Source organism: Colletotrichum higginsianum, chromosome 10, assembly GCF_001672515.1.
Source record: "Colletotrichum higginsianum IMI 349063 chromosome 10, whole genome shotgun sequence".
Lineage (NCBI taxonomy): Eukaryota > Fungi > Ascomycota > Sordariomycetes > Glomerellales > Glomerellaceae > Colletotrichum > Colletotrichum higginsianum.
In genome coordinates this window covers 1,097,297-1,122,829 of record NC_030962.1, presented here as the reverse complement: position 1 = coordinate 1,122,829, position 25,533 = coordinate 1,097,297, and the positions used below count along the sequence as shown (strand labels likewise).

The 25,533-nt window shown below is 55.3% G+C and overlaps 10 protein-coding genes across 10 annotated transcripts; 8 read left to right on the top strand and 2 right to left on the bottom strand.

Annotated features, from left to right (window-relative positions):
• Window positions 1-364: 364 nt before the first annotated feature.
• CH63R_13800 (NADH:flavin oxidoreductase/NADH oxidase) lies at window positions 365-2,022 on the bottom strand (the record flags this gene model as incomplete). The annotated part of the gene is made up of 4 exons (XM_018308774.1): window positions 365-934; window positions 1,028-1,180; window positions 1,288-1,716; window positions 1,924-2,022. 4 exons carry the CDS (start codon window positions 2,020-2,022, stop codon window positions 365-367), a joined length of 1,251 nt encoding a protein of 416 aa, XP_018151092.1.
• A 1,547-nt stretch (window positions 2,023-3,569) lies between these two features.
• On the top strand, window positions 3,570-5,650 carry CH63R_13799 (HET domain-containing protein; the record flags this gene model as incomplete). Its single annotated transcript, XM_018308773.1, has 2 exons — window positions 3,570-3,825; window positions 3,945-5,650. The coding sequence occupies 2 exons, from the start codon at window positions 3,570-3,572 to the stop codon at window positions 5,648-5,650; spliced, it is 1,962 nt and encodes a 653-aa protein (XP_018151091.1).
• A 3,531-nt stretch (window positions 5,651-9,181) lies between these two features.
• Window positions 9,182-11,098, top strand: CH63R_13798 (Pantothenate transporter liz1; the record flags this gene model as incomplete). Its single annotated transcript, XM_018308772.1, has 8 exons — window positions 9,182-9,361; window positions 9,425-9,604; window positions 9,674-9,952; window positions 10,014-10,226; window positions 10,283-10,468; window positions 10,532-10,638; window positions 10,702-10,841; window positions 10,905-11,098. 8 exons carry the CDS (start codon window positions 9,182-9,184, stop codon window positions 11,096-11,098), a joined length of 1,479 nt encoding a protein of 492 aa, XP_018151090.1.
• Window positions 11,099-13,083: 1,985 nt separating this feature from the next.
• Window positions 13,084-13,587, top strand: CH63R_13797 (Nadp-dependent alcohol dehydrogenase-like protein; the record flags this gene model as incomplete). The annotated part of the gene is made up of 1 exon (XM_018308771.1): window positions 13,084-13,587. One exon carries the CDS (start codon window positions 13,084-13,086, stop codon window positions 13,585-13,587), a length of 504 nt encoding a protein of 167 aa, XP_018151089.1.
• A 544-nt stretch (window positions 13,588-14,131) lies between these two features.
• On the bottom strand, window positions 14,132-15,434 carry CH63R_13796 (TfdA family Taurine catabolism dioxygenase TauD; the record flags this gene model as incomplete). Its single annotated transcript, XM_018308770.1, has 4 exons — window positions 14,132-14,304; window positions 14,381-14,755; window positions 14,825-15,169; window positions 15,224-15,434. 4 exons carry the CDS (start codon window positions 15,432-15,434, stop codon window positions 14,132-14,134), a joined length of 1,104 nt encoding a protein of 367 aa, XP_018151088.1.
• A 1,552-nt stretch (window positions 15,435-16,986) lies between these two features.
• Window positions 16,987-17,519, top strand: CH63R_13795 (Phthalate transporter; the record flags this gene model as incomplete). Its single annotated transcript, XM_018308769.1, has 3 exons — window positions 16,987-17,145; window positions 17,219-17,274; window positions 17,336-17,519. The coding sequence occupies 3 exons, from the start codon at window positions 16,987-16,989 to the stop codon at window positions 17,517-17,519; spliced, it is 399 nt and encodes a 132-aa protein (XP_018151087.1).
• Window positions 17,520-17,678: 159 nt separating this feature from the next.
• On the top strand, window positions 17,679-19,470 carry CH63R_13794 (Phthalate transporter; the record flags this gene model as incomplete). Its single annotated transcript, XM_018308768.1, is given in 8 exon segments — window positions 17,679-17,709; window positions 17,767-17,984; window positions 18,079-18,329; window positions 18,346-18,647; window positions 18,711-18,890; window positions 18,943-18,956; window positions 19,080-19,194; window positions 19,256-19,470. 8 exon segments carry the CDS (start codon window positions 17,679-17,681, stop codon window positions 19,468-19,470), a joined length of 1,326 nt encoding a protein of 441 aa, XP_018151086.1.
• Window positions 19,471-21,897: 2,427 nt separating this feature from the next.
• CH63R_13793 (uncharacterized protein) lies at window positions 21,898-22,327 on the top strand (the record flags this gene model as incomplete). The annotated part of the gene is made up of 2 exons (XM_018308767.1): window positions 21,898-21,936; window positions 21,992-22,327. 2 exons carry the CDS (start codon window positions 21,898-21,900, stop codon window positions 22,325-22,327), a joined length of 375 nt encoding a protein of 124 aa, XP_018151085.1.
• A 442-nt stretch (window positions 22,328-22,769) lies between these two features.
• CH63R_13792 (Methyltransferase) lies at window positions 22,770-23,840 on the top strand (the record flags this gene model as incomplete). Its single annotated transcript, XM_018308766.1, has 3 exons — window positions 22,770-22,851; window positions 22,947-23,531; window positions 23,635-23,840. 3 exons carry the CDS (start codon window positions 22,770-22,772, stop codon window positions 23,838-23,840), a joined length of 873 nt encoding a protein of 290 aa, XP_018151084.1.
• Window positions 23,841-23,924: 84 nt separating this feature from the next.
• Window positions 23,925-24,487, top strand: CH63R_13791 (Methyltransferase; the record flags this gene model as incomplete). Its single annotated transcript, XM_018308765.1, has 2 exons — window positions 23,925-24,166; window positions 24,286-24,487. 2 exons carry the CDS (start codon window positions 23,925-23,927, stop codon window positions 24,485-24,487), a joined length of 444 nt encoding a protein of 147 aa, XP_018151083.1.
• Window positions 24,488-25,533: the final 1,046 nt, after the last annotated feature.

Sequence of the window (25,533 nt, the reverse complement as noted above, 5' to 3'; positions counted from 1 at the left end):
GAAAAATAAAGGGTTTCAAAAACCGGTCTGCATGGTGGAAATTTGTTTTACTCTACGGATATACCAAGACCATCAAAAAACCGGACACCGGCACGCAAGTGTGGAGGAGGCCAAGGAAACAGATCCAACATCTCCGGCCTCGGTGGTCAATGTTTGCTCGGCCTGTGGGTCCGAGTACGTCCAAATGGCCATCCGTCTAAGAATAGGGGATGTTAGCTCAAACTCAAATTTCTGGAGAAGGAAAAGAAAAAAGCAAAGAAAGGGAAAGGGGAAAAAAAAAAAGGAAATATGAAGTAAATGGGGGTGAAGATGGGGGGGGGGAGGGGAGGGGAGAGATGGAGAGCGATGAAGAGGGAGGGGGGGATCAGGCACACTCACACTGACTGGGCGCGTGGACGTCGATGCCCAACTCGTCAGCCCAGGTCCACACCAGGTTGGGATCCTTGAGGAACCCCCGGCCGACGAGCACGGCATCCGCCTGCCCGTCCGCCAAGACCTCGGCCGCGTCCCTCCCGGAGTCGATGCCGCCGACGGACCCGACGAGCGCCCCGGTTCCCTGGACGGCCTTCCGGACGGCGGCGGCGAGGTGGGCCTGGTACTTGGGCCCCGGGACGACTCGCATCCTCGCGTCCTGGCCGCCGCCCGACATGTCGAGGAAGTCGGCGCCCTTGTCCGCGAGGATCTTGGCGAGCCGCTGGGCCTGGTCGATGTCCCACTGCGGGATGGAGGGGTCGAACTCGAGGTAGTCGGTGCCGGCGAGGCGCACGAGGACCGGGTAGTCGTCCGGGACGTGGGCGCGCGTCAGCTCCGTCAGCTCGACGAGGAGCCGCGTCCGGTTCTCGAAGCTGCCGCCGTACTTGTCCGTCCTCGTGTTGGACGTGGGCGAGAGGAAGTTGTTGATGAGGTAGCCGTGGGCGGCGTGGATCTCGATGGTCTGCCAGGAAGATGTAAGATTCAGCGTCTGAGACTTTTTTTTTTTTTTTTTGCGGTGGTGTTCCCAGCATCAGCAAAACCGTCGACGACTTACATCGTATCCGACCTTGACTGCGCGCTTGACGGCGTCAACCCATTTGGCCTTGAACGTCTCGATGTCGTCCAGTGTCATCTCCTTTGGCACGTAGGTGTCCTTGCTGTATGCTACTGCAGACGGTCCATACACCTTGCCCGGCCATCCTCGTCCCTGTGCCAAAGAGTCGGGTTAGTCTGTTGTGTAGTAGACAAGCCCATGACGAGTGCCAAAAAAACATAAAAAAACAATGATGTTGTTGTTGTTGTTGTTTCCCTTACTTTTTCGCCCACAACGGCCTTGCGGTCGATCCAGGGCGCAACCGTGCTAGCCTTCCGGCCGGCGTGCCCGATCTGGATGCCGATGTGGCCGCCCTGGCTGTGGATAAAGTCGATGACCTCCTTCGCCGGCGCGAGGTGCGAGTCGTCCCAGATGCCGAGGTCCTCGGGGGAGATGCGCCCCTCGGGCACCACGGCCTGGACCTCGGTCAGCACGAGGCCGGCGCCGCGGACGGCGAAGCCCTGCAGGTGCGTCTTGTGCCACGCCGTCATGTGCCCGTCGTCGGCAGAGTACTGGCACATGGGCGACACGATGATGCGGTTCTGCAGCGTCAGGCCGCGGAGCTTCAGCGGGGAGAAGAGAGACCCTTCGGGCTGGGGGTCCCTGGCCGTCCCGGCCGCCGGGTCCTGGATCGGCGTGAAGTACGGAACCTGTTTTTTTCGTCCCGGCAAATGTCAGAAAATGGTCACAAAAAGTGAGAAGAAAAGGGAAAAAAAACGACAATACCACATCAAGCAAGCAAACCTGGACCAGACTGGTTCCCCCTTCCGAAGGACGACCGAGGCCCGGTCCCGCGGATGAGGTGCCGGGGCTGGGGTAAGGGTAGGGGTAGAGGGGAGGTGGGCTGCAATCCTTACATTCTTTGCTCCCTCGTTGACCAGGCCGGGGTCCGCGATGTGTAGAGCCCCGGTGACAGGAGCCTGGTCTGCGCACAGGGGAGCTCCGGCTTTCGTCATGATGAAAGTACGGATATATGTCGGGAAATAACCGTAACTTATACAGATGCGAAGTCTTCAGACGAGGGTCGGGGGAATATGAAGAGCTAAAGCAGAGTGCTGTCCGTGCCTCTTGTATTGCAGCTCTCGGTATGGACTGTAGAATCGACGTTTTAAAAGAACCCTCCCGGAGACTTTATATCTGTAGAGACCTGTTGCCATCACGGCCAAAGTCCCCGACAAGGCGGCGTCCTGTTGAGCCGGTCGGCGCTGAATAAGTACCGACATGCTGGCGCGAAGGATTCTGGTCGGCGGTTCGCTGAGAAATCGGCCTAACTGTGCTGCTCGCAACGCCGACGCAATCAGATGCCTTGCTGGACTAGACTGGACTACGCTATACCAATCCTGTCCGTGAAAGGTGTCTTTCGTTCGAGTATGCGGCGTCGACTGCTGACTGCATAGGCCGTGTGTTTATGCAAACAATGTCGCACCATTTTGTTCAAATGTCTCACAAAAAGAGAAGGATTAGTCAGGGCAACAGTCATCGGCACATAGCTTCAAGTACGCCAATTTGTCATCCAGGCAGGACATAACAAACTCCGCGCCTCAGTTCAGCATCATCTGTCTGTACTGTTGAGGTATCTGCGCCCCGGAATGGGACTACATCCTGCTCCGGTGAACAACCGATCCCTAACACGCCTTAGCACTCCTGTAATTACTGTAAAATGGCACTAATTAGACTGGCTCGTTAGAGGAGCATCGCTACCCTTACAGGCGGGGCTCGTGTGGGTTGGGCGGATCCGAACCCCTGTTCCCCGGTTCGCCGACTCGCCGACGCGGGCGGATGTCGCTCCGGAAAGCTGCTCGTCGTTCGTTGGCTATAGGGTATTAAGTTCGCATACAACTTGTCAAATATTGAATATGCTTAAACACAGAGCCGTAGCCAATGTATTAAGGTTACGGGGGTTCAATTAGTCCCCGTCGTCGTTCTAGTCTTGCCACCCAGTGTTTTGTTCAACTGCACCCAAAGACGGCCCCTTCTCTTCAAGACTTGTCAGCCGTGGCATCCAACGGACGGTATTGATGACACTATGAGGGATATACGATCCTCAAGACTGAGGATGGTTCTGGACCTGGCCAATAGAAACACAACCTCGGCCATGGCATGCTGACCGGGGATTTCAACCCCGCAGAAGCATACCGCGCGCTTCGCTTCGTTCTCTTTTCCTGATCATCAGCCCACGATTCTCGCTATGCCGCCACTCAAGTTACAGAGTCATAGTTGTCAACACTGCCAAGTGTTCGGTGTCGATCTCACCCGGACGCGTGGCGAGTGGGATGAGCAGGCAGTCTACAGCGGCGGCCCGTTTCGCAATCGCAAACAGGAGATCCACAGTCCTTTCATGACCCTTGGCGAGATCAGAGTGGCTGCTGAAGATGGGTGCGATTTCTGCGGCGTGCTTTTAGGCGCAAAATGTATTTTCAGACGGAGAGAAGATGTGGAAAAAGGTGCGTTTTTCAAATCACGCAAAACTGTTTTCAGCTTGGAACACGGATTCACTCAAGTGATGCAAATAGATCGCAACCTAAATTTTGACGACGTTCGGACTACGTGGGGAGATCTGCCTGACCTGCCTATCTTCTCTAGCAATATTGCCTTCGCTACAGTCCCTGGCTTCGTCGAGAAGGAGAGGTCTATGGCAGCAGAATCCATGCGTGGCAGCGAAATACACTACATGGAAGCAGTGATTCGACTAGATAAAGGCACCGACAACCTTTGGAAAGCCTTTGAACAGCACGATATGTTTCCAATAGCAGAGAATGGTAAGGTTGACCGGTCAAGAAAGAGAGGGATGAGAAAAAAAGCCAGGGCCAAAGGGCATAATGACATGAACGCCAAACAAAGACGGACACCGTTGCTGACATATTGCAATTTCCTCTAGATGATCGTGTTGCGGAATGTGTACCACACCGGCCAATCGAGCATCATGCGGGATCTGAAGACAACTTCACTCGCATGAAACATTGGCTTCAGACTTGCCTGCAGCATCATCCCAAGTGCAGGATCGATTCAGGAAAGGCCTACACGCCGACTAGACTCATGAAAATCTGCGAGACCGACGATGGTGACTTGAAGCTCAGACTCGTTCGCACCAGGTCAGAGACCGAGGAGACGGCATATGTTGCATTGAGCTATTGCTGGGGCGGGGACCAAGCTTTGAAGTGTACTCAGGCCAACGTGCAAGCTCTCGAAAGGGATGTGCCTTTCAAAGGCCTTCCAAAAACTTTGCGGGACGCCGTGGAGGTGTGTCGACGGCTGCAAGTGGCGTACATGTGGGTCGATGCGTTGTGCATCATCCAGGACGACGAGGTTTCAAAACTGGCGGAAGTCGGGAACATGGCTCAAGTCTACAAAAACGCGTTGTTCACGATATGCGCGTCCTCGGCGAGCTCGACAACCGAAGGATTCCTCAACTACCGGAGCTCGCCCTTTCAGGATCCGATAACGTTCCGCGTGCCATTTCGAAACGAGAGCGGCGCTGAAACGTCGATTGATTTGGCCATCGAAAGGTATGGCGAGCCCCTCCGAACGGAGCCACTTAGAGATCGAGGATGGGCGCTTCAAGAACAGCTGCTATCTCGGAGACGCCTGATGTTCACGACATATCAGCTGCATTGGTCCTGTGCAAGCCTGCTACCCGGTGAGAACTGGATCGACGGATACAAGGCAACGCCCTCGAAGGGGTTGGGGGTAACGGATATCCCCCGACCCTTCGTCGCCGACGACGGCCTGAGCCAGGAAGTGTGGAAGCAAAAAGCTCTGACTTCATGGCAAACTGTCGTCGATGATTATGTCATGCGCAAGCTTTCTCTAGAAGAAGATCGACCACTTGCAATCTTGGGCATTGCGGCAGAGTTCATGCAGCTGTTTGGCGGAGAGACGTACTGGTGCGGCATGTGGCAGTCCTCATTCCCGGGCTGTCTCATGTGGAAGAGATGTTCCTCCATTTTTGACCGAGAGCTCACCAGCAAGAAACATCTGCCATCGTGGTCTTGGACTTCGCAGAACGTGGATAGTCTAAGCTCGGCCAAACTCGTCTTCGGGTCGGATGTTGTACGCGAAGCACGTACTACTGACTTTGGGCTGACGAACAGCCTTCAGCAGTCTCCGAGGGGAATGCACCTCAATGGCCAGATCTGGATCGAAGGGCGACTAGTGAAAGACGCCGTACTCCAGGATAGCCGATACAGAACCGTTTTTAAACACGAAGTACTAGGCGAAGCGGCCGGTGAAGTGTCTTCAAACGACATTATCTGGTTCGACAACATATCGGACAAGCTCGCCATGAAGCCACAAAAGGACTGGGGCCCCGGAAATTCTACGTTGCAGCCCATGACGCTCCTAGAAATCCGAAACTTCTGGGAACACGGGATCTATGACTTCAACATCGAGGGCCTTGTTCTGAGAACTAAGAGTGACCCCGGGAGACCTGGTGCGTACGAGAGGATTGGATGCTTCTCGCGTAGCATAACAGCTTACGAGTTGGACTATGACGATTCCGTGGCCAAGGCATGGTTTGAGAAGGTGGTAGTGCCCAAACACCATCCATTTGTTGGAGCGGACGTTGCGAAGATTCTGCTGGTGTGAAGGGGCTGTCTTGGCTCGGTGGCTTTCGAGATTCACGAACTGTGTAGCATTCCTGACGGTTTTGACAACACACAGACGTGAAATGTAATTCCAAACGCTGCCAGCGCAAGTATCATTCATCCGAGATCACTGGCTGATGATTACGCGGAACATCCTACCACTGGACCCCTCTAGTTGGGATTGTAGTAAATACTACATCTCCCAACCGTCAGTTCATCTATCAACCAAATGTTGACGTTTCCTAGGAACACCCCTCTTCCCACTGCTTCCGTAGCAGAACTGCCTGACGATAAGGAGGCTTCCTGCGGCGGCCATGGGACACACGAAGCGCGCGAGGTAGCCCGCCTTCTGGAAGCAGCGGGAATTCCGTGCTGTGTCTGTGGGATTTCTGCCCTAATCTACTATGGTGCTGCACACGTCAGGACAGTAGGCCGAGACTTGGCCTTTCTTGACTGCGTCCGCGCGAAATGTTCCAAGGACTGGGAGATTTGCGTGCCGACTGAAATGCTGAGCCTGACCGGGACGGTTCTGTTGGACCGACACTCCAGCCGATACATCCGCATCCCGAAGACTCATCGACCTGGTTCCCATCTTGAGACCTGCATCCGACTGAAACGTGTCGGGGTCAAGGCCTATATCAACTTGGTTCCGTCCCAGGCTGTTCACATCGAGTGTTGACCATCCTGTTTCCAGCGGAGCTCCAACGGAATTCCATACCCCACACTTCCTGTCCTATTCCAAAGCTTTCTCGAGATGAATGACAAGGTTTCGCTAAATGATGTTGTCGACGGGAGCAATGTGACGGAGGATTGGGGGGTAGAGAATCTCGACCTGGATGGTGACACGGATACGAACTGGGCTCACGAGAGAAATGTGGCTTCTTCGTAGGGCACAAGGTGAACGGTCAGTTCCCTTTGGCATAGTCCCTACCGTGCCTTTTCGAAACCGGGATATTTGGTAGTCCTCGGTAAGGACCAAGAAAGAGAGGTTAGGCTGGACAATGCCCGAGACCCTCTTCGTCACACGCTTCCGACTGCATTGTTCCAGCGATCCATGGTTGGGGCCTCGCGATTGTTCATGAACAAAACGGGGAACTATGCCTCTCACTGTAGGACGAGGGTTCGGTTGACAAAGATGGACGACACCGGCGATGAAGTTGTTTCAAAGAGTCACCTAGAGGTCCTCAACCCCTTGCAAGCAAAGGAGGTTTCGATTGATCGTATGCTGTTCCCCTCAACGCGGCCTCAACTCAAGCCCAGTGCCGTCAGCAAACCATCCGTCAGGCTTGGGTCGAGAGCGATCCAATCTTGAAAAAACACAAGTCGGTGCTCTAGGTTGCATCGGGAGCTTGTTGCAGTGATTGTGTCCAGATAGGCGTGGATAAGATATTGAAGAGCCTGAAAATCCTTGCTGGAGCCGCTCCGCCTGTTAGCATGGGCCTGCAACTTTACTCTGGATTGATGCACGACGTCAAGCACCGGAGCGTGTTGAATGTGTGTTCCTTCAGGGACAGGAACAATCTCAGCAATTCCGTCTATGAGATTCGCTGGCGTTCCTAGGTTGCCTGGTTGATGGGGGAGGGTCTAGCTGTGGGCGATGCCAGGTCGATTGTTGGGTGCCGATGAAACTCACCCTGTATCACCACATCCACGCTCACTATATAAGGAGTCGTGATCCCCTGGTCCCAAGGTATGCCTGTGTGGACGAAGATTTGGATACAAGTCTGTCCATGAGCTTCGGGAACACATAGCTTGTGACATTTTAGTGCCGGTCAAATCAAGAGCAGTAGTAGCAACGTACTTTGATTCTCTCAGTAGAACAGTCTTGAGATGGTTCATGTTCGCCGCGACAACAATGTCGACGTCTTGTGTCATCCGTGGCCCCCCTCTCAGATACACAGCCCACCCTCCCAAGAAGGCAGAGCGGATACCATGCTCTTGAAAAAGATGGAGCAGAAATCTCGAGGCGAGGGCCAGATGGTCAGCCGCAGGGGTTTGAGATGAGTAGTATAGCTCCGCAAAGCGATCCGTATTGTTAGACTTCCGCAGCCTGCGGTACTGGAGCCTTGGTATGATTCCTAGGCAACGTGGAACCACTGGCACACATCAGGCCGACCTTGGACATCTGCAAATGCGATGGTGCCTCTTCTTATACATGCATCGACAATCGTCCGTTGGTGACGCATCATTACCCCTCAAATAGAATGTCCAAGTTCAGCAGCCAATCATCCCCCCTTCTGCCCTTTCCACATGGCTGTTTGTCCAAAGGGCATATCACATCCTACTTAAGTATATCGATCTAACTTGATTCAAGGTACCGTTTGCCTCTTAAGTTCTGGGACCTGATATGCTCCAATCATATCTCAGGTCAACATGCTCTTGACAACAATCAGCATGTGTACACAGATGGTCAGCTACTTTCTGAGAAATCTTCCATGAGCATGTCAGAAAGATACAAGTGAGACGGCCGCCGGAAAATCTGACCAGGCTGCTCTTCGAAATCACATAAATCCACACATGCTTTGCTATCGCCACCATCGACCTAGGCAATACACGACAATGAGATGGCGTGCTCACTTTTCTTGGCACGAACTGTCAATATTCAGGGGGTGAGTTGATGAGCCATGGATGCATAGCTGTCGGCAAAGCCTCTGTCGGTGTTGGAAGGGAGAAACATCTCTACGCAGGCCTCGACAAACCGATCGCGGCGGACAGTCTCGCAAGTTACTAACTAGTGCTTGGAACAAATGCAACTAGCACACGACTTTAATCAATCGGACCGTCCCAGGGCCGGAGCAGCTCCGCTGTCTCCATCGATATCCACACCAAGTCTCGCGATCCCCCTCAGCGTCGTCTACTTGCTCCTCCGTCAAACATCCAGGTCCGAGAAAAAACACCCCCCCAGCCCAACGTGGAATAGAGTTCCAGATGCGATATTTCTCCTGTGCTGCAAATCTCGCTGATTTGTTAGTCTGCATGCGGACGGAAAAGCTTCGGAAACGCCTCAAATCGCACTCGTCTGATTGGCACTAGGGAATATCACGTCCTGATCGTTGCGAGCTCGTCATCACCCCCTGCCTCTGGCGTCTTATCACCGTTGGCATCCCCCGCGATCCTACCTTGGCCACCATTGGACACAGCTGTCGGAATATCCCCGATGAACCCCCCCGGGCACCGAGGTCGGGTTGTTCTGGAGGACGCCTGGCGCGACCGGCGCACCATGTTGAATGTTCCTCGCTCCGATGCGCGATGTTGGCACTTTTCTACATCGGGTTCGCATGTCCGCGTAGATCGGTGTCTAGTGTATTCTGCATGAAGTATCAGTGCATATCAGCATCTCCGCTGCAAAATTCCGTCACTCCGATGGCGCAACGGTGGCGAGCAGCGTCCATCAAGCCGCTGCGGTGATGGGGTTGAGACTTGGGATATATCTTGCCGAACCCCGTCTACGGCTGGCCATTCCTGTGCCTACACTCTCTTCCAGTGAGACTGCACCTTCGAAAAACACCCTACGTCTGGACGAATTCTCACGATGGCGGACCCGGTCATCGAAAGTGAAACCTCCAAGAGGCCTTCGCGGTCATTCCGCTCGTTCATCTGGGACACGGACACGCATCTCAAGAGCCACGAAGAGCGCGTGCTGCTTCGGAAGTTGGACTGGTCCATCCTCACGATAGGATGCCTGGGGTTCTTCATGAAGTATCTGGACCAGGTGAGCAGTGACATTTGAAGCACCACAGTCTGAGCCAAAACCCATGCTGACAGTGAGTGCTAGGGAAATCTCGCAAACGCCTATGTCTCGGGGATGCAAGAAGACTTGCGGATGTTCGGGAACGAATACACATACGCCCAGATGGCGTACACGTGCGCGTATGCCGTCATGCAGATCCCCAGTACTCTCATCGTCCAGAAGATCCGACCGAGTATCTGGCTAGCCGCCATGGAGATTTGCTGGGTGAGTGATACGGCCGAGTTTTCCATGTCCCGCGCGGTGGGACTACGATGACTGACTTTGGTGTCGTAGGGAGTCTTCACCTTCGCGCAGGCCGGAACACACAGTGTTGGACAGCTCTACGCGTTCCGGTTCTTCGTGGGTTTCTTCGAAAGCTCCTTCTTCCCCGTCTTGCTCTACGTCCTGGGCAGCTGGTACACCAAGACGGAGCTCGCCAAGAGAGTGGCCATCTTCCACATGACGGCGCCCGTGGGATCCGCCTTCGGAGGGTATCTTCAGGCGGCCGTTTACACGAGCCTCGGCGGCGCCCATGGGCTCGCCGGTTGGCGTTGGCTGTACATCATCTGCGGCGTGAGTCTCCTGCTGCGTTGACGAAAACCCCTTTCTTCCCCCTGGCTAAACACCCTCGCAGTGCATGACGGTCCCAGTCGGTGTCGCCACCTACTTCGTCCTCCCCGACACGCCGTACACCACCAAGGCGAAGTTCCTCACCCCCAGAGAGTGCGAGCTGGCCATCGAGCGTGTCACAAAGGCCGGAAAGGCAGCCCCTGCTGGGGTCACACTCGCAACTTTCAAGCGAGTGCTTCTGCAGTGGAGATGGTACGCGTTCGTTGGAGGATACGTGGTAAGTGTTCCTTCGGTATGGGACAAACTTGGGGGAATGAGGCTGACGAAGTATAGCTCTATGGATCCTCTTGCCAGGCTGCGGGTTACTTCGGTATCTGGCTGAAGGCTGAGAATTTCTCCGTCGTTGACAGAAACGTGATCCCAACCGGCTCCAAACTCATCAGTGCTTTCTGCGTGATCATGTGGGGGTTCCTCTCGGACTACACAGGCAGCCGCTTTGCGTTGATCCTCGGCCCGTTGGTGAGATTTGTTTCCTCTACCATCTCCCAATCTGATCTCCCCGCTGACCAGGCTTCCCTGTAGTTTTTGGGCCTGGTTCCAAACGGCATACTCGCCTTTTGGCCCGCGGGAGTCCAGATCAAACTGTTCGCCTTCTTGACCAGCAGCGTACACCTCATGACTGCGGTCTTGTGAGTTACTTCCCCCGCCTCCGCTTGTCAAACGGGTTTCGTCGTTACTGACAAGGGCGATAGTTACACATGGGCCAACGAAGTATGCGCCGGCGATAACGAGGAGCGCGCTTTGGTCATCAGCAGCATGAATGGCATGCAATATGCCGTCGATGCGTGGCTCCCGCTCGTCATCTTCCCGCAGACTATGGCTCCGACTTTCAGTAAGTGAACTTCCGGTGCGTTCTTTGGATGAGTGACGGCCAACTAACCACGCTGCCGCGCAGGATACGGATTCCCGGCAACATTCGGCTTCATCATTGCGGCGATACTCGCGGTCACGGGTATTCATTTCCTGGTCTTGCGCGAGCAAAAGCGGAGATCGGGAGAGCCCGAGACGGCCTTGGAGGCTGGCCCGATAGAGTATCATCCCGAGGGAGCCGACAGCATTGGCGAAAGCGACAAGGCTGAGAAGAAGTAGAGCCATCGCTGTCGATTAATCCCAGAAGTCTCGATTCATCCGATACTTGAGCTTGGGGTTCTCGCTGCGTAGAGTTTCACGTTGTTGCTGAAGCCTTCAACTTCAGATACAGGGCCTGTGTATAGTGGCAGGGGAATGCCGGCTTTCACAGTGCCTTGATTTAAAATGCAAAGCCTGGAAATAATGTATGGTAAACTACCTACCCTTGTTTATTGTCAGTTCGCTATGACTTTTGTGAACGCGCCAGCAACTTCGCGCACTGAGTGTTCAACGACCGGGAACCGTCTACTCCAATTCACGTTCGGTAACACAGACCTCCAACCGGTCACGAAGCCTCAGACTCGGAACCGATAGAGCTTTGCACCGAAATGAATGCAGGGACAATTCTGAAGGACACAGGTTGTCTTGAAATTACATTTGGTCGGCAAGATAGAGGCTGAGTCAGGGTCTGAGATGCAGGCTAAAGCTATGTGATATACCCAATTCAGATACCTATCTCAGTGAGAGGATACCGAGTAAATCTTGCTTTTGATAAAGGCCTTCTCCAGCATTTCTCAATCCTGTGCCATAGATAGAAGCCCGCAGGACATAAGAAAAGAAAAAAAAGAAAAGAAAAGAGAAAAAGGGAAAATATTGCATTTCAAGAACCACCCCCTGCATGACCCCGTGGTACTTCGTCAAGTCGATAGATAATCAGACACTCTGGGGAATGATTGGTCGATGATAGGAGGGCCAGCTATTGAGAAGGACGACATACTTGCTATTTACGCTGATACCCAAGACCCCACAAATGCTCTAGAGTTATAACACGACACATCTCGGTATCCGACAATGAAGCATACCGCCCGCATCTTTTGAGTTTCAATGATCTCCTGTTGAAGTGATCCCTTCTTCTTGTCCGGCTTGGGTTTGGAATCTGGGTAGCATTATTAGCTGTTCTAAAGTCCGTTCTAAGTCTCATCTAGCTATTGCTAGAAGAGTCATTGAAGTTTGTGTCCTCAATGCCTCCGGGACTAGTCCAGGGTAGTAGTGGCTTGATTTCTCGCTATACTGTCCTAAGAGGACTTAATCAAGATTGTTCACAGTCCAAGGAAACTATAGCGCGGTTGAAATCACCCCTTACATTCCCTCTTGCCCTCCTCTCCCCACGAGGCTCATTTCCCGAGTTGTGTAGCGCCCGCATCGTCCAACAAGCGGTCCATTGACAAATTCCGAGGTTAAATTGGAGCCTGCTCCGTTCATACGAAGCCGAGACATTCGGATAACACTAGTCGGCATATGGCCTGGCTCAGCGCCACAAGGCTGTTTTCCCTCTCAGGAGGACTCTTTGAGTCTCTGATCAAGCATCCTGTCCCAAAAAGACTTCACGTCACGCTTGCACATAACCCCGCAGACCCAACTGGAACACCAGTGTATGCTGTGGCTTAGTTTATGGGACCTGATGTTGTCATTTCGGTGGTGGTCATTGCACTCATGCCTTCGCCGCTGAGCCCCTATCTCTTCTTTCGACTACCTTCATCCTGCACATCATTGCCGTCCATCCCAACCTTGAGCACATGATCCTTGATGCTTGCAATTCCCTGTGTCGGACTGTAGTGACCCCCCCGCATCAGCCGGGAGATCCGAAGTGCGTGTTTTGAGTTTCACCGAGCGAGCTGGAAATAAGCTTTGACATCCAAACACTGATAAAGCTCCCGGCCGCAACACCTTTTTGTTTTATTTTGGCAGCTTCATGTTGTTCTTTGCAGCTTGCATTCTTCTTCATCGCAAATAGCCGGTCAATTCTCACCCCGGACTTGCATCTGCCCGCTGCGGAATCGTACTTTGGCGAACCCGACAGACACTTCACCGACCCGAGCTGCTGCCACGCTCCGCATCGCCGGACCGAGATTCACCACAACAAAAGAGATAGAGAGAGAGAGAGAGAGAGAGAGAGAGAGAAACACGCGAGACAAGGCGGGCGGCCCGATACGACAAGAAACACAATGGCCACACGGAAAGGAACCGTCTCGGCCTCGGCCGCGGTGCCGGGCATCTACCAGTTCATCTTCATCACCCTCGAGCCCATCTTCGCGCTGCTGGGCGCCGTCATGGTCCTTCACGCGCCGCACCAGTACCTCGCGGGCATGACGCGCAACGCGATGCCGTACGCCGCCAGCACGCGATTTCTCTACACGCAGCTGGGCGGCGGCTGGCTCTTCTTCGCCTTCACCGAGGGCGTCGTCCTGCGGCTCTTCGACGACCTGAACCTGTGGCGCGTCGTCTGTGCGGGCATGCTCCTGAGCGACGCCGCGTACTGCCACGGCACGGCGCAGGCCGTCGGCGGGTGGGAGGTGTGGCTCGACAGGTCGACGTGGACGGTGGAGGACTACACCGTCTTCTTCACCACGGCGCCCATGGTCCTCGTGCGGATCCTCATCGTGCTCGGGATCGGAATCAGCGTCCCGAAGGAGACCGGCGAACACCCGAGCGAGAAGCAGGACAAGTGAAGAGGCAGGCCGGTTTGCAGGGATCCAGGCAAGATCTCCTTTTATGGCTGCTTGCTGTTGCACCATGTAAAGCAGGATATTTTCCTGAGTGGCTCATGCGAGGCGAGACCCCGAGGTTCCAAGCGATAGGAAAAAAAACATCTTGAAGAAAAGCTCCACAGTTCGAAGAGCCCTCGCCGTCCTGCATTCGTGCACGTTCTTGTGACAGATCCAGGGCGTGACGTCGCCTCGCCATGCAGGCCATTTTTTGTTGGGCTCATTCATCGCATTGACCTCGAGGCCAATGCTCCCCTTGGAACCTTTTCCAAGGATGAGCAAGCAAGGAAATGGAGTAAAGAGTCTGAGACCGAGTCAGTAGCATTGTAAACGCTCGAGTGTTGCGATTAGGTAGATTGCATTGATAGCGACGTTGTCCGAAACAGACCCATCTTCTTCAAAAGCACGATACCAATATTGAGAGATGTTTGTATTCTAGCCCCCTTTGAAGACCCTATGTATGCCCTTATCGCTAATCATGATTCTCGTTGATGTCTTGATTTTACCATCAAACATATTCGCTGGTGACCTGAGGAAGACCCAAAGCCTCTCGACGCCCCGTGCTGTTGGGGTCCTGGTAAGGCGTCTCGCCAATGCCGACGGCTCGGTTTCCAAACCTCTCCCCCTGGCCATCATAGTCAAACGTCGCCGTGTGGAACGTGCTGCGGTTGTCCCAGATAGCTGCAACTCTCGATTAGCAATCCATCTCCTTTTTTTTCTTCGCGCGTGGCTCGTTCTGTTCCCCTCATTGACTCACCAATGTCGTTGGCATTCTGCCACCTGAAGCGGACCTGCACCTCGTGGTTCTTCTGCAGCAGGTCGAGGAACCAGTCGAGCAGATGCTTGCTCTCCTCCGGGGTGACGTCGTTGATGTGCTTCACGTGGCCGCCGACGGGGAAGACGCTCTTCCAGCCCGTGACGGGGTTGGTCCGCACCACGGGGTGGACGGCCTTGAGGATGCTGCCGATGTTCTTGGGGTTGCCGCGGGGCTTGTCGTACAACGTGAAACCGCCGCGCTCGGCGGCGGCGGCGAAGCCGGGCTGCTCAAAGGTGACGGTGAGGCTCTCCAGGAACTTCTGGTAAGGGGTGCTGAGGCGGTCGTAAATCTCGTACCCGGATGCCCAGAGCGTGTCTATCAAGAAGAGTCTCAGCTGTTTGGTTCCATTGGCATGTCGGTTTAGCAGCATTTTTTCCAACTTACCACCGCCAGTCTTGGGCAGTTCAACCAGGCGCAGCGACGAGTAGTCGGCCGGCACGGGCTCAAAAGAGATGTCGCTGTGCCACTGCGCAGTTGTCTGCTTCTTGGGGCTGATATGCTCGCCCTCCAGGGGCTTCCGGTAGTACTTCTTGTTTTGAATGGAGCTGATGGTGCTGATCTCCGGATCGGACCCACCCAATTCCCGTTCCGAGTTGAGGACCGGGTGAATGTGGAGCCCCGAGTCGGAGGGCCGGCCGGTCAGCTCGCCGAGCCGAAGGATCAGCTTCTTCTGCAGTTCATTGGTAAGGTTGTCCTGGGCCCGGAAAAAGACGACGCCGCGTTGGGAAACTGCATACGGGGTTAGTCATCGATGCCCACCGGTCAAGGTTCTCATGGACATACTGGTGATGGCGAGATCTCTGATCAGCTCGTCGGCGTTGGGCGCGTTCAGCCAGTCGACTAGGTTTGCCTTGGGGAACTCGCGACCGATGTTGGGGGTGACATCGAATGACTCGTACTGGTCCAGGGCCGCAGACACCTTCAACGGCTGCGGGTGCGACGATTTAGCGCTGATGTGGATGGGAACCTCGGTGTCGATTGCTGTTGGTGCCATCTTGACTTGCTGGGGGGTTTTTGTCTTTAATAATGAATAATGTATGTGGAAGACAAGCTGATTATTTGTACCGAACTCTACTTGGATGTGCACCAGGCGCCAGCATCACCATTTATAAGATTCCGACTCTCCCCCTTTTTCGAGCGGAGCAGCTCCAGCCCGCAGGATATCGCGACATCGCCGGTTACGACATGAGGCGTGCGATGAGGCGACATCCGGAGGGGCCGTCGAGCCCGGGGATAACCCCGCGTTCTAGAGCAGAGCAGCCGCGATGGCTCGCCGGGATGGTGAAAGCCAGCAAGCTTATTTCGTGATTGATCACCCTCCGCGAACAATTGCGTGGATCTGGGACGGGATGATGTGATCCATCCGGTGTCCCGCAAACCAGCCAATCACGACTCGCGCAACTCACCCCACGAGCAACCGTTCGAGATTCTCAGACAAGTGTCTTGAAGCTGACAAAAGGGGAAACTCTTGATTTCAATCAGCGGAGAGCTATTAATGGAAATGGGGCCTTTGGGCCATTGTGATGTGAACCTCTCGTGTCTATCTATCTTCTGGAGCGCAAACATTGACAAATCGTTGGTCAACGCACAACTCGGGCAGACGTCTTGAACGGCACCGCTCTCCCCACCTTGTTCATACAGGATCCCCAATCAACCTCGTGAAAAGGGTAACTCGTTTTAGTTTCGACAGGTGTTTCGCGTATTGATAACTGTGCCTGATAAGTGGCTTGCGTCATAACCCAGGTTGATGGCGATTCCAAGAGCTCCAGCCCAAGCCGGACGAACTGGGGACCATCTCATAGACGCACGCTCCTCGCAACACCTGCGATAGCGGTCGTAACTCGTGGGCTTTTGCATTCCCTCCCTCGATATCAGATGGTTTCCTACCCCTCGAAAAACCCGTTTCTCCAGAGCGAGGTCGGTGACATAAGGACTTCCCCGCGCAATCGACGTCCGGCGCCAAGAGGCCCATTGCTACACTTCACTTTGTCTCGGAAGTTCTCGTGCAACATCACGGAAGCACCATTCTTCATACGAGGCAACGTCCAGCGTCTTGGGCCTTGTAAATCCAGGGTCACCCAATACCGCGGGATAATTACCGCCTCGGCAGCTTAACCTCCCGCTGACGCGATCTCCCCCCAACCCCCAGAAAGCCTATCTGGACCCGCCGCCCACTTCAAAGTCTTGAGGTTAAGCAACATTTCGGAGCAGGCTTCCCGATAACCGGCATGCAAGAGGAGACATATCTACTCTAATCCCCGATGCACCGACAGACGCACCTCTATCACATATGTAACGTGATTTGGTGGAACAAACTCGTCATCGCCGCACCGCATAGTCTCGCAGCGTCGCCCAGGTGGTGGAAGAACTTCACGATAACAAGACCCTAAGCGACATCCGGCGACCCGACCGTCTTTCCCCCAGGGTTTTCAAGCGATAGTCAAGCACAATTCCGAGGAGAGAGAAAGCCCGGTAGCTCTTCGTCCAGGACCCCTAAGCCTCAACCTCACGACCGCCAGCAACCCCGCGACATCGAGCCAGCAGCCATGGCGACAGTGCTGGCGAGAGACCCGGTTCGTAAAGGCGAGGATGGGCAGCCGTTGCTTTCGCTGGACGGCGCGCCTCCTTTGGGAGCACCCGTCGAGGAGAAGCGCTTTTGGTTCCAGCGAGACAAGTCTTACGACCCCTTCGCCATCGCCACCCAGGTATGAGACGTGCCATCGAAGCTGAGCGAAGCTGAGCCCCTACCGGGTGAGCCATGATGCTGATGATCCGAAGCCGAGCGTGTTCGACGACCCCGATACTGCCGAGAAGTATCATCCTCGACCTGACTGGTGAGTGACCCTTCTGGCTTCGGTTAGCCACATCTCGTAGAACTCACATGGACGGTTCCAGGGAGAATTATCACCGGTTCGACCCACTGGCTCGGTGGACATGGGCAGAAGAGTATGCTCTAGGTGAGAGAACGCGCGCTTCCATCTCTCATGTCAATTGCAAGTGTTCTGACAAACAAGGTAGTGCGCAAGATAGACCTGAAGATCATGGTCTGGGCCTGCATCAGTTGAGTTGCATCCTCTGAGTGGTGACGATAAAAAGCATCTGCTGACCGCGTCGATCAGTGTTCATGGCACTTGAACTTGACCGCGCGAACATCAGCCAAGGTACATCGTTCTGCGTAGATGAGTACGAGAACGGCACCAAGGTCTAACGTCAGTGTCGTATAGCGAACACGGACAACATGCTTGGAGACCTGGGCATGACCACCGACGGTTCGTTACCACCCACGGACTGCCCGCTATCTCAATCGAGCTGACCCTTCCACACAGACTTCAACCTCGGCAACACCGTCTTCAAGCTTGCGTTCCTCTGTGCCGAGCTGCCGTCTCAACTGGTATCCAAGTGGGCAGGGCCAGACCGCTGGATACCAGCACAAATGGTGCTGTGGAGCATTGTCGCCAGTAGCCAGTTCTGGCTGGGCGGGAGAGACTCGTTCCTCTTTTGTCGAGCGCTCTTGGGCTTGCTGCAGGGCGGCTTCATCCCGGATGTAAGTGTAAACGGGGCCCAAAGACGCAGGAAACCCCTGAGCTGACTGTCCGAAAACCGTCAAGGTCATCCTTTATCTTTCTTATTTCTACAAGCACCACGAGCTCTCTCTGCGGCTCGGCTTTTTCTGGACGGCCATGAGCACCGCAGACATCCTATCGGCCCTCTTTGCGTACGGCATCCTCCACCTGCGTGGTTTCCAGGGGCACGCGGGATGGAGATATCTGTTCCTCATTGAGGGGCTGTTCACGCTCGTGATCGGCATCTTTGGATTCCTCCTCATGCCGGCGGGACCCTGCCAGACAGCCAGCTGGTTCCGCGGTAGACGCGGCTGGTTCACCGAAAGGTGAGTCCAAAACCAGCATGATGAACGTGCTCTTCGAGCTTGTCGCTGATGCGAAGCGCAGGGAAGAGACGGTCATGGTCAGCAGAGTGCTCCGCGAGGATCCGGGAAAGAGCAGCATGCACAACCGCGAGCCCATCACGCCGCGTCTGCTCTGGGACAGCCTCAGGGACTACGGCCTGTGGCCGATCTACCTCCTCGGCCTGACCTTCCAGATCCCCATGACCCCGTCGTCTCAGTACCTGACCCTGACGCTGCGCAACCTGGGCTTCGACACTTTCCAGTCGAACCTGCTGGCCATCCCGTACACCGTCGGTCATAGTGAGTTGGGAGCGTCCTGAGACACAGACTACTGCTTTTTGCGTGGCTGATTGTTTTGTGCAGTGATTACCATGCTCGGGATTACATATCTTGGCGAAATCATCGGCGAACTCACATTCGTTGCCATGTCGAGTCAGATTTGGGCGCTACCCATCTTGATCTACCTCAACGTTGTGAATACCGCGGAAGTTAACAGATGGGTTCTGTACGCCGTCATCACTCTTCTTCTCATGTACCCCAATCGTAAGTTTCCCATCATCCCACTCCCGAGAAGCTGGGCTAACTTTTGACGCAGCTCATCCTATCCAAGTGAGTTGCTGCAGCCCATCTCATTCTAGTATCATCAATGAGAAAACCTGGTCGTCGAGGGCCCTGGAACCCAGGCTCGCTGAGTCCGCCATATTGCTAATGAATGCTGACTTGTTCGTCAAGGTCGGATGGAACAGCCGCAACTCCAGCACGGTTCGCTCACGGACCGTCTCTGCTGCCTGCTACAACATGTTCGTGCAGACGAGTGGGATCATCTCGTCCAACGTCTATCGATCTGGTAAGCCCCCTTCCTGGCCCGACTCTCGTGTCGTGCGATGTAATGCTCACATCAGCCCCAGACGACGCGCCGCTGTACAAACGCGGCAACCGCTCTCTTCTCGGGGTCGTGTGCATGAACCTGGTGCTCTATCCCCTGGTCAAGGCCTACTACGTCTACCGCAACAAGAGACGCGACAGGATCTGGAACGGCATGTCGGCGGCCCAGCGGCTTGCGTACCTGGAGACGACCAAAGACGAGGGCAACAAACGGCTGGACTTCCGGTTCAGTCACTGAGGGCCAGAGGAACTGACAAAAAAAAAAGGGCTCAAGGCAAGACGCGGACGCCAATGATCATCTGGCGAGGGAAACAATTATTCAGCATCGGGGACTGGAGGTTGACTGAACTAACTGCATGTATCTGCCAGGGAGTGGAGAGGACAAATACGAGACCACGAAGACTTACGGGTAGCCATAGATATGAGAGCGCACTTTGCATCGCATCAAATGAAGAGAAGAAGCCGCATAAAGATTGCTTTCGCGTCTTGCCTACTACATTTAGAAAAAAACTTATCACGAGAGCCATAGATCATAACTTGTTCGCTTGGCTTTCGTCCTCGGTGCCACCAAATCACTTCCAACCGTCGCCCACTAAGTGATCGCCTCGTCGCTTTTCAACTAAAACACCCAGAAAGTTCGCCATCCGATGTCGTCCGGTTCGCCAAGGCACCTGCGACACTAAACCAGTATCACGCTCGTGTCAGCTTGCCCTGGTCGACGGCCAGCCCACGTGTAATGCCGCGCCGCGTGCGGATACAGGGCCGAGCCGAAGACCCGTTGTGGGTTCGGCCGGATCGAAGCCAGATCGCTGGAGCAGGTGAGCGGGCCCGGCCCAGGGTGTTGGGAGTGATCATCGGGAAGCCGTGCCGGAGAACGAAATAGATCTGCCAGTCCCACTCGTGGGGAGTTGGATGTGGTGGCGAGAATCATCCAGCTGGCTTGGGCTTGGGCTTCAAGTGGGCTCTCGTTGAGGGAGTGATGGCCATTCTCTCATTCCGCTTGAAGATCAAGAAAGCTCACTGGTGGGATTAACGGGGCTAACCAAGACAAACCAACGGGATCGGTGATGATAACATCTTGAATGGCTTCATAGCAAAGTTGACCTTGTCTCAGTTGAAAAGTACAATCTCTTGAGGAAGTGCAGATATGACCTCTGTTGAAACTTTGACGAACATGGTGACAAAAGTGCCAACACCAACACCGGAAGGCCCCGTCATAGCTTAAGCCAGCGCCGAGGCTCGTCCCTGAGCTGGACACGAGGAATCCCAACACTGCCACTTGATAGAGACGAGAGTCTGGGAAACATGGTGTAGACGTCCCGGCAGACACTCAATGTTCGGGGAAGATCCTGACCGTTGCATCATCGGCCAGACGGCGTCACCACTGGGCCTCCGTGTCCGTCGGACATTGCCTTCCAGCCCCTCCAAGTCCTTGCCTCCAAGTTGCAGAGAGGGCTGCAAGCGACGACCGAACCCCTCCCCCGCCCAGGACGGCGGCGGAAAAGGAAATCTCGGCGAGGTTGTTAGGGCCGGCGAACGCTCCGTTTCTGGCAACGTGCCGACGGGTGGGCACGCCAGAATTGCTGAGGTTTTTCGTCACAATTCCTTCAGTCGATGCATGATATCAAACCGACGCGGACGGGGGGGGGGGGGACATATAGTATGGTTTCTTTTTCCTGCTCTCTCGCGAACAGACCCCCTCTTTCTTTCTTTTTTTCCCTGTTCTTCTCTCTCCTACACCATCTGCAGTTGTGCCAAGCGCCGTGTGAGATGTGATGTGAGACAGGATCGATAATCGAAAAAACAATCTCTGTCCGACAACGGGCGATCGGGGGCTAAACTCGCATTGGGAGCAATTCTTTCTTCTTTCTTTTCCTTTTCCAGCTTCGTCACCCACACCATCCGCAGGACCGAGTAGGAGGTGAGGAGGTCACCGCATCTCGATCCTGCCAGCGAACACGCGCGAACGTGGGAGTTTTCGTATTGCAGGAGCGTTGATTATGCATGTGTGCAGTGTCACCTCGGCCATCGTGAGGAGGGAGGGAGGGAGGGAGGGGAAGTGCTCTTTTGTTTTTTCTGCAGACAACTCGATGCAGCGTATTTCTCAACGGTTTTTATGGGTGCAGTTGTTGTCTGCTTTTGCTTCGGTGGAGCGTGGGATGCTTAGACGAAAGCCAGTTTCGTATGGGATCGATCGACAGGGCCGGGCCGGGGGGAGCAGGGATTCGAGTTTTGAACCACGAGATGGGTTGCCTGCTCTCGAACATGCATTTCCTCCTGACATGATGGGTTTTGTCTTGAGAAAGAATCCGCGTTTCTGGTTCAAGTTATTCCAGGGCGCCCGGCAACCAAAGGGATTACTCCCTACCAACAGTAAGCGTACGGGACTCGCCCGGCCCCCGTCAAGTTCCCATGGCGGCAGCCAGTCTACATCGTACAAGGAGATGGGATACCTTAATACGGCTGGGAGCAGGGGACTTGATGCGTCTCCCCGTCCCATTTACCATCGTACTGATAACCGGGCACCTGGGAATGGCAGAGCAGCGTGGACAACCCCTGAATCCAGCGCCACCCCGACCTTCCCAGCAGCATCCGAGGAGGGGTGGTGGGTTGCCACACCCCGCAGGGGGTGAGGGGCAGCAAACCGGGCAAATTGAAAGCTCACATGGGACGACCCAATGGTGTTAGCGGCAGCGCCGGGGCGGTCTTGACGTTGCACTAGACTGAGAACAGTCCATGTCTACCTGCGTCGCTAACAGCTGGCCTTCGACCTTTATGCGTGCGAGGCTGCCCTCGAGAGGAGAGGGATCAAATCACCTCTTGGCGAAGCCCTTACCGCTCTTGGCCGCCGCGAGGCGAGTGGTGGCGTTGTTCCGTCGACCAGCCAGCCCTTCAAGGTTGCCTTCTGTCTCACCGGCAAGTCGAGACTTGGCTTCGGATGTGGTCATCGAACCTCATGGGCTGGCGTCAGCCAGACTCTGCACTGCACGTGTGAGCTCTCCCGGCCTGCTTTCTCCTTCCAGGTCGATCCCGCCGCCTCTTATCTCCTGCTTCTCTCCCTCCTGATCTGCTTTCTCTCATCTCTACACATATAGCACTGTGTTACCAACGGCCGCACCCCCCCCATTGTCTCTCCGCCTCTTCGGGTTCTCGAGCTAGGATCATAGCAGCACGCTTTCAGCCCAGAGAAAGCCAGACCTCCTTGTCGGTGCTGGGGAAAGCCCGGACCTCGCGGCGCAACGAACCCCGCCTTGGCCCCAAACAAGCTTCGGCCTGTGTTCACCAGGGGGGTGAAGCCTGACTCAAGGGTCATCCAAGTTGGAAGAGCTCTTTTTTCTTGGAGCAAGAACCGCTGCGATTAGACAATTGCCATCCCATCCTCTCTCCTCGTTGTTCGTCTTCTCGGTCTACCTTCGTTTAGCAGGGCCTCTTACGCTTTGGAATCAGCCCAGCGCGGTCCTCGTGTACCCCCGATTGACGACGCATCAACACCTATCTACGGGCTGCATGCCTTTCGGCTACAAAACACAGAACTAAATGGCGACAACAAGCACGGGTAGTAACCTCGGCAATGCCGGCGGGAGTCGTCCAGCCAGCCCGCCCCGCGACAGCGATGTCGGTAAGCCAAACCCTTATTGTCTGTCCACATGCATGTCCTCGTCGAAGCAACTTTTGTCCCGCGAGCGGAAAATAGCCCTGGACATACTCTCAAAGGCGCCGTGGACACTCTCGATCCCGTAGTCTTGAACCTTGAGAATGTGGACATGCGTGCTGACAATCCCATCGCAGTCCCCGCGTCTGCACCGCCGACGGCCAGCGGTTCCGGCACCGAACAGATACCCGCCGCGGCATCCGGCACAGAAGCGGCGACGACATCGACCGACCAAGCTACCGACCCGGGCCCAGACGCGGCGGCGGCAGCGGCAACAGCGGGCATCCCCGGTCTCGCCGAGGAGACGCCCGTGGGAGACCCCCTCGAGGCCGGCGGCACTGACGACGACGACGACGAGTTTACGCCGAGCGTCTTCGACGAGGGCTCGATCGCCGACGACCGGACCGATTCGACGTCGCTCAACTCGAGCGTATACGAGCACAGCTTCCGGAACGGTCGGCGCTACCACAAGTTCCGCCACGGGCGGTACCCGATCCCCAACGACGAGACGGAGCAGAACCGTGAGGACATGCTGCACGCCATGATGCTCGAGGTCACGGACGGGCGGCTGTACTTTGCGCCCATTGGCGACAGCCCGCAGAAGATCATCGACCTGGGTACCGGGACTGGCATCTGGGCCATTGAGAGTGAGTGCCGGCCGGGTCTTCCCCCGCCGACGTCTCGATGTGATGAGACTTCGGGGCTCGGTCCGAGGAGACGGAGTTCAACCGGCTGACGAGTCCATCACAGTGGGCGACTTGTTCCCCAGCGCCGAGATCCACGGGCTCGACCTGAGTCCCATCCAGCCCGTATGGGTGCCGCCGAACGTCAAGTTCCTCGTCGACGACGTAGAAGACACCTGGCTGAACGGCAGGAACTTTGACTTTGTACACCTCCGCAACATGGTCCCGGTGCTCAAATCGCCCGTCAACCTGTTGCGGAACGCATACGAGTGAGGACGCGGAGCACACACCCACCCCCCCTTTTTCTTTCTTTCTTTTCGACACGGAAAGCGATTTACTAATGGAAACGGCAGACACATGAAACCCGGCGGCTGGGTCGAGCTGCAGGACGTCGACGGACAGGTCCACTGCGACGACGGGACCATGCCGCCCGACTGGCCCCTCGTCCGCTTCACCGACCACCTCGTCGAGGCGTTCGCCAAGTTCGGCACAAACTCCCACGCCGCCGTGTTCGGGCGGCAGTACCTCGAGCAGGCCGGCTTCGTCAACATCCAGCACCACACGGTCAAGCTGCCCTACGGGACGTGGCCCAGGGATAAGTAAGTGCAGCCCGCATCCATCCCCCCCACTCTCTCTCAAAACATATACTGGTATACACTCTACATGATGAGAGGTCGATGTACAATTGGGGCCAATGTTGACTTTCCCCCCTCCCCAGAACGATGCGGCTGGTCGGCATGTACTACCGCACGGCGTGCGAGGACTTCTTCCCCGCCGTCGGCGCGATCCACTTTGAGATGCTGGGGTGGAGCAAGATCGAGATGGAGGTTCTCTTCGCGCAGTGCCGCAACGCGATGAGGGACCCCAACGTCCACGCGTACGGCAAGATGCACTTCTGGAGCGGACAGAAACCTGTCTGAGACCGCCACCAGGTGGAGGATAGTAGGGGGATTGAGGGATTGGGAGGCGGCTGTACGGCTGGAGACAAGGAAATATCGGAAGTTAGAGTGTGCCGATGGCGGTGATTGCATGAGTCTCGATGCATGATGTGTATGCCTTGGATGATACCAGGATTGGTACTGATGGTGGTTGGTACGACACGGCGTTTCCATCGTAATCTGCGTAAGCGCCGAGACATACGCTTAGGCGAAGACGGCATGGCGAAGACGGCATGGGGAAGAGAGTTAATCACAGTAACAGCCTCTTATCCAAGAACACAAACTAATGCAGTATTGGATTGCTTTGAACGGCCCATCACTTGCTTTGAGGGGGTCACCTGCATCCGGCCGTTGAGGTAGGGGACTCATTTAGACAAGATTTGTCCCCGCCGGCGGGAGTTCAGGTTGCGTGCATGAAGGGTTTAGCGGAACGCGTAATGCGTCCAATGGGTTGCAGGTTTCGATACCCGACAGAGCCAACTATTGGCCGTGTTTACGTAGGCTATTGTCGTGCACTGCTCCTGATCGGCCCAATTGCTTGTTTTGTCTGTGGGCGGCATGGTGAGTGAGACTCTGGTATCGGGGAGCGTTTGCTTCAAGCTGCTCACGCGTGTCTGAGGAACGTTCTGCTTGCCTAGGCGGTGTAGCTACTCAGAATCAAATAGGCGGAAGTTTCCGCTTCTGGAAACTCGGGTGTGTACATGAGTTTTAGTCCAGGTTAGGAACTAACACACAATACGTACGACCGAGAGTACCGGGACGGCCTGCACCGCCACAGTCGGCCCTCTCGGCCCCATCGGCCGTTTCGGCCCCATAGTACGGGCCGGGCTTTGTGGCGGTGCGCTACTTCTTCCTTCCGAAAACGGCACATGGAAGCGGAATCGCCCGTTGCGCGCCAGACCAGTCCTCTTTAGGCAGTCGTCTGACAGCGTTGTACAACACATCCTGTTGTTTTAGCTTTTTGTCCCTGGGAACTGCAGTCCTGGTTACTGCCGTATATGCTTAGGATCTCCATTCGACTCTGTGAT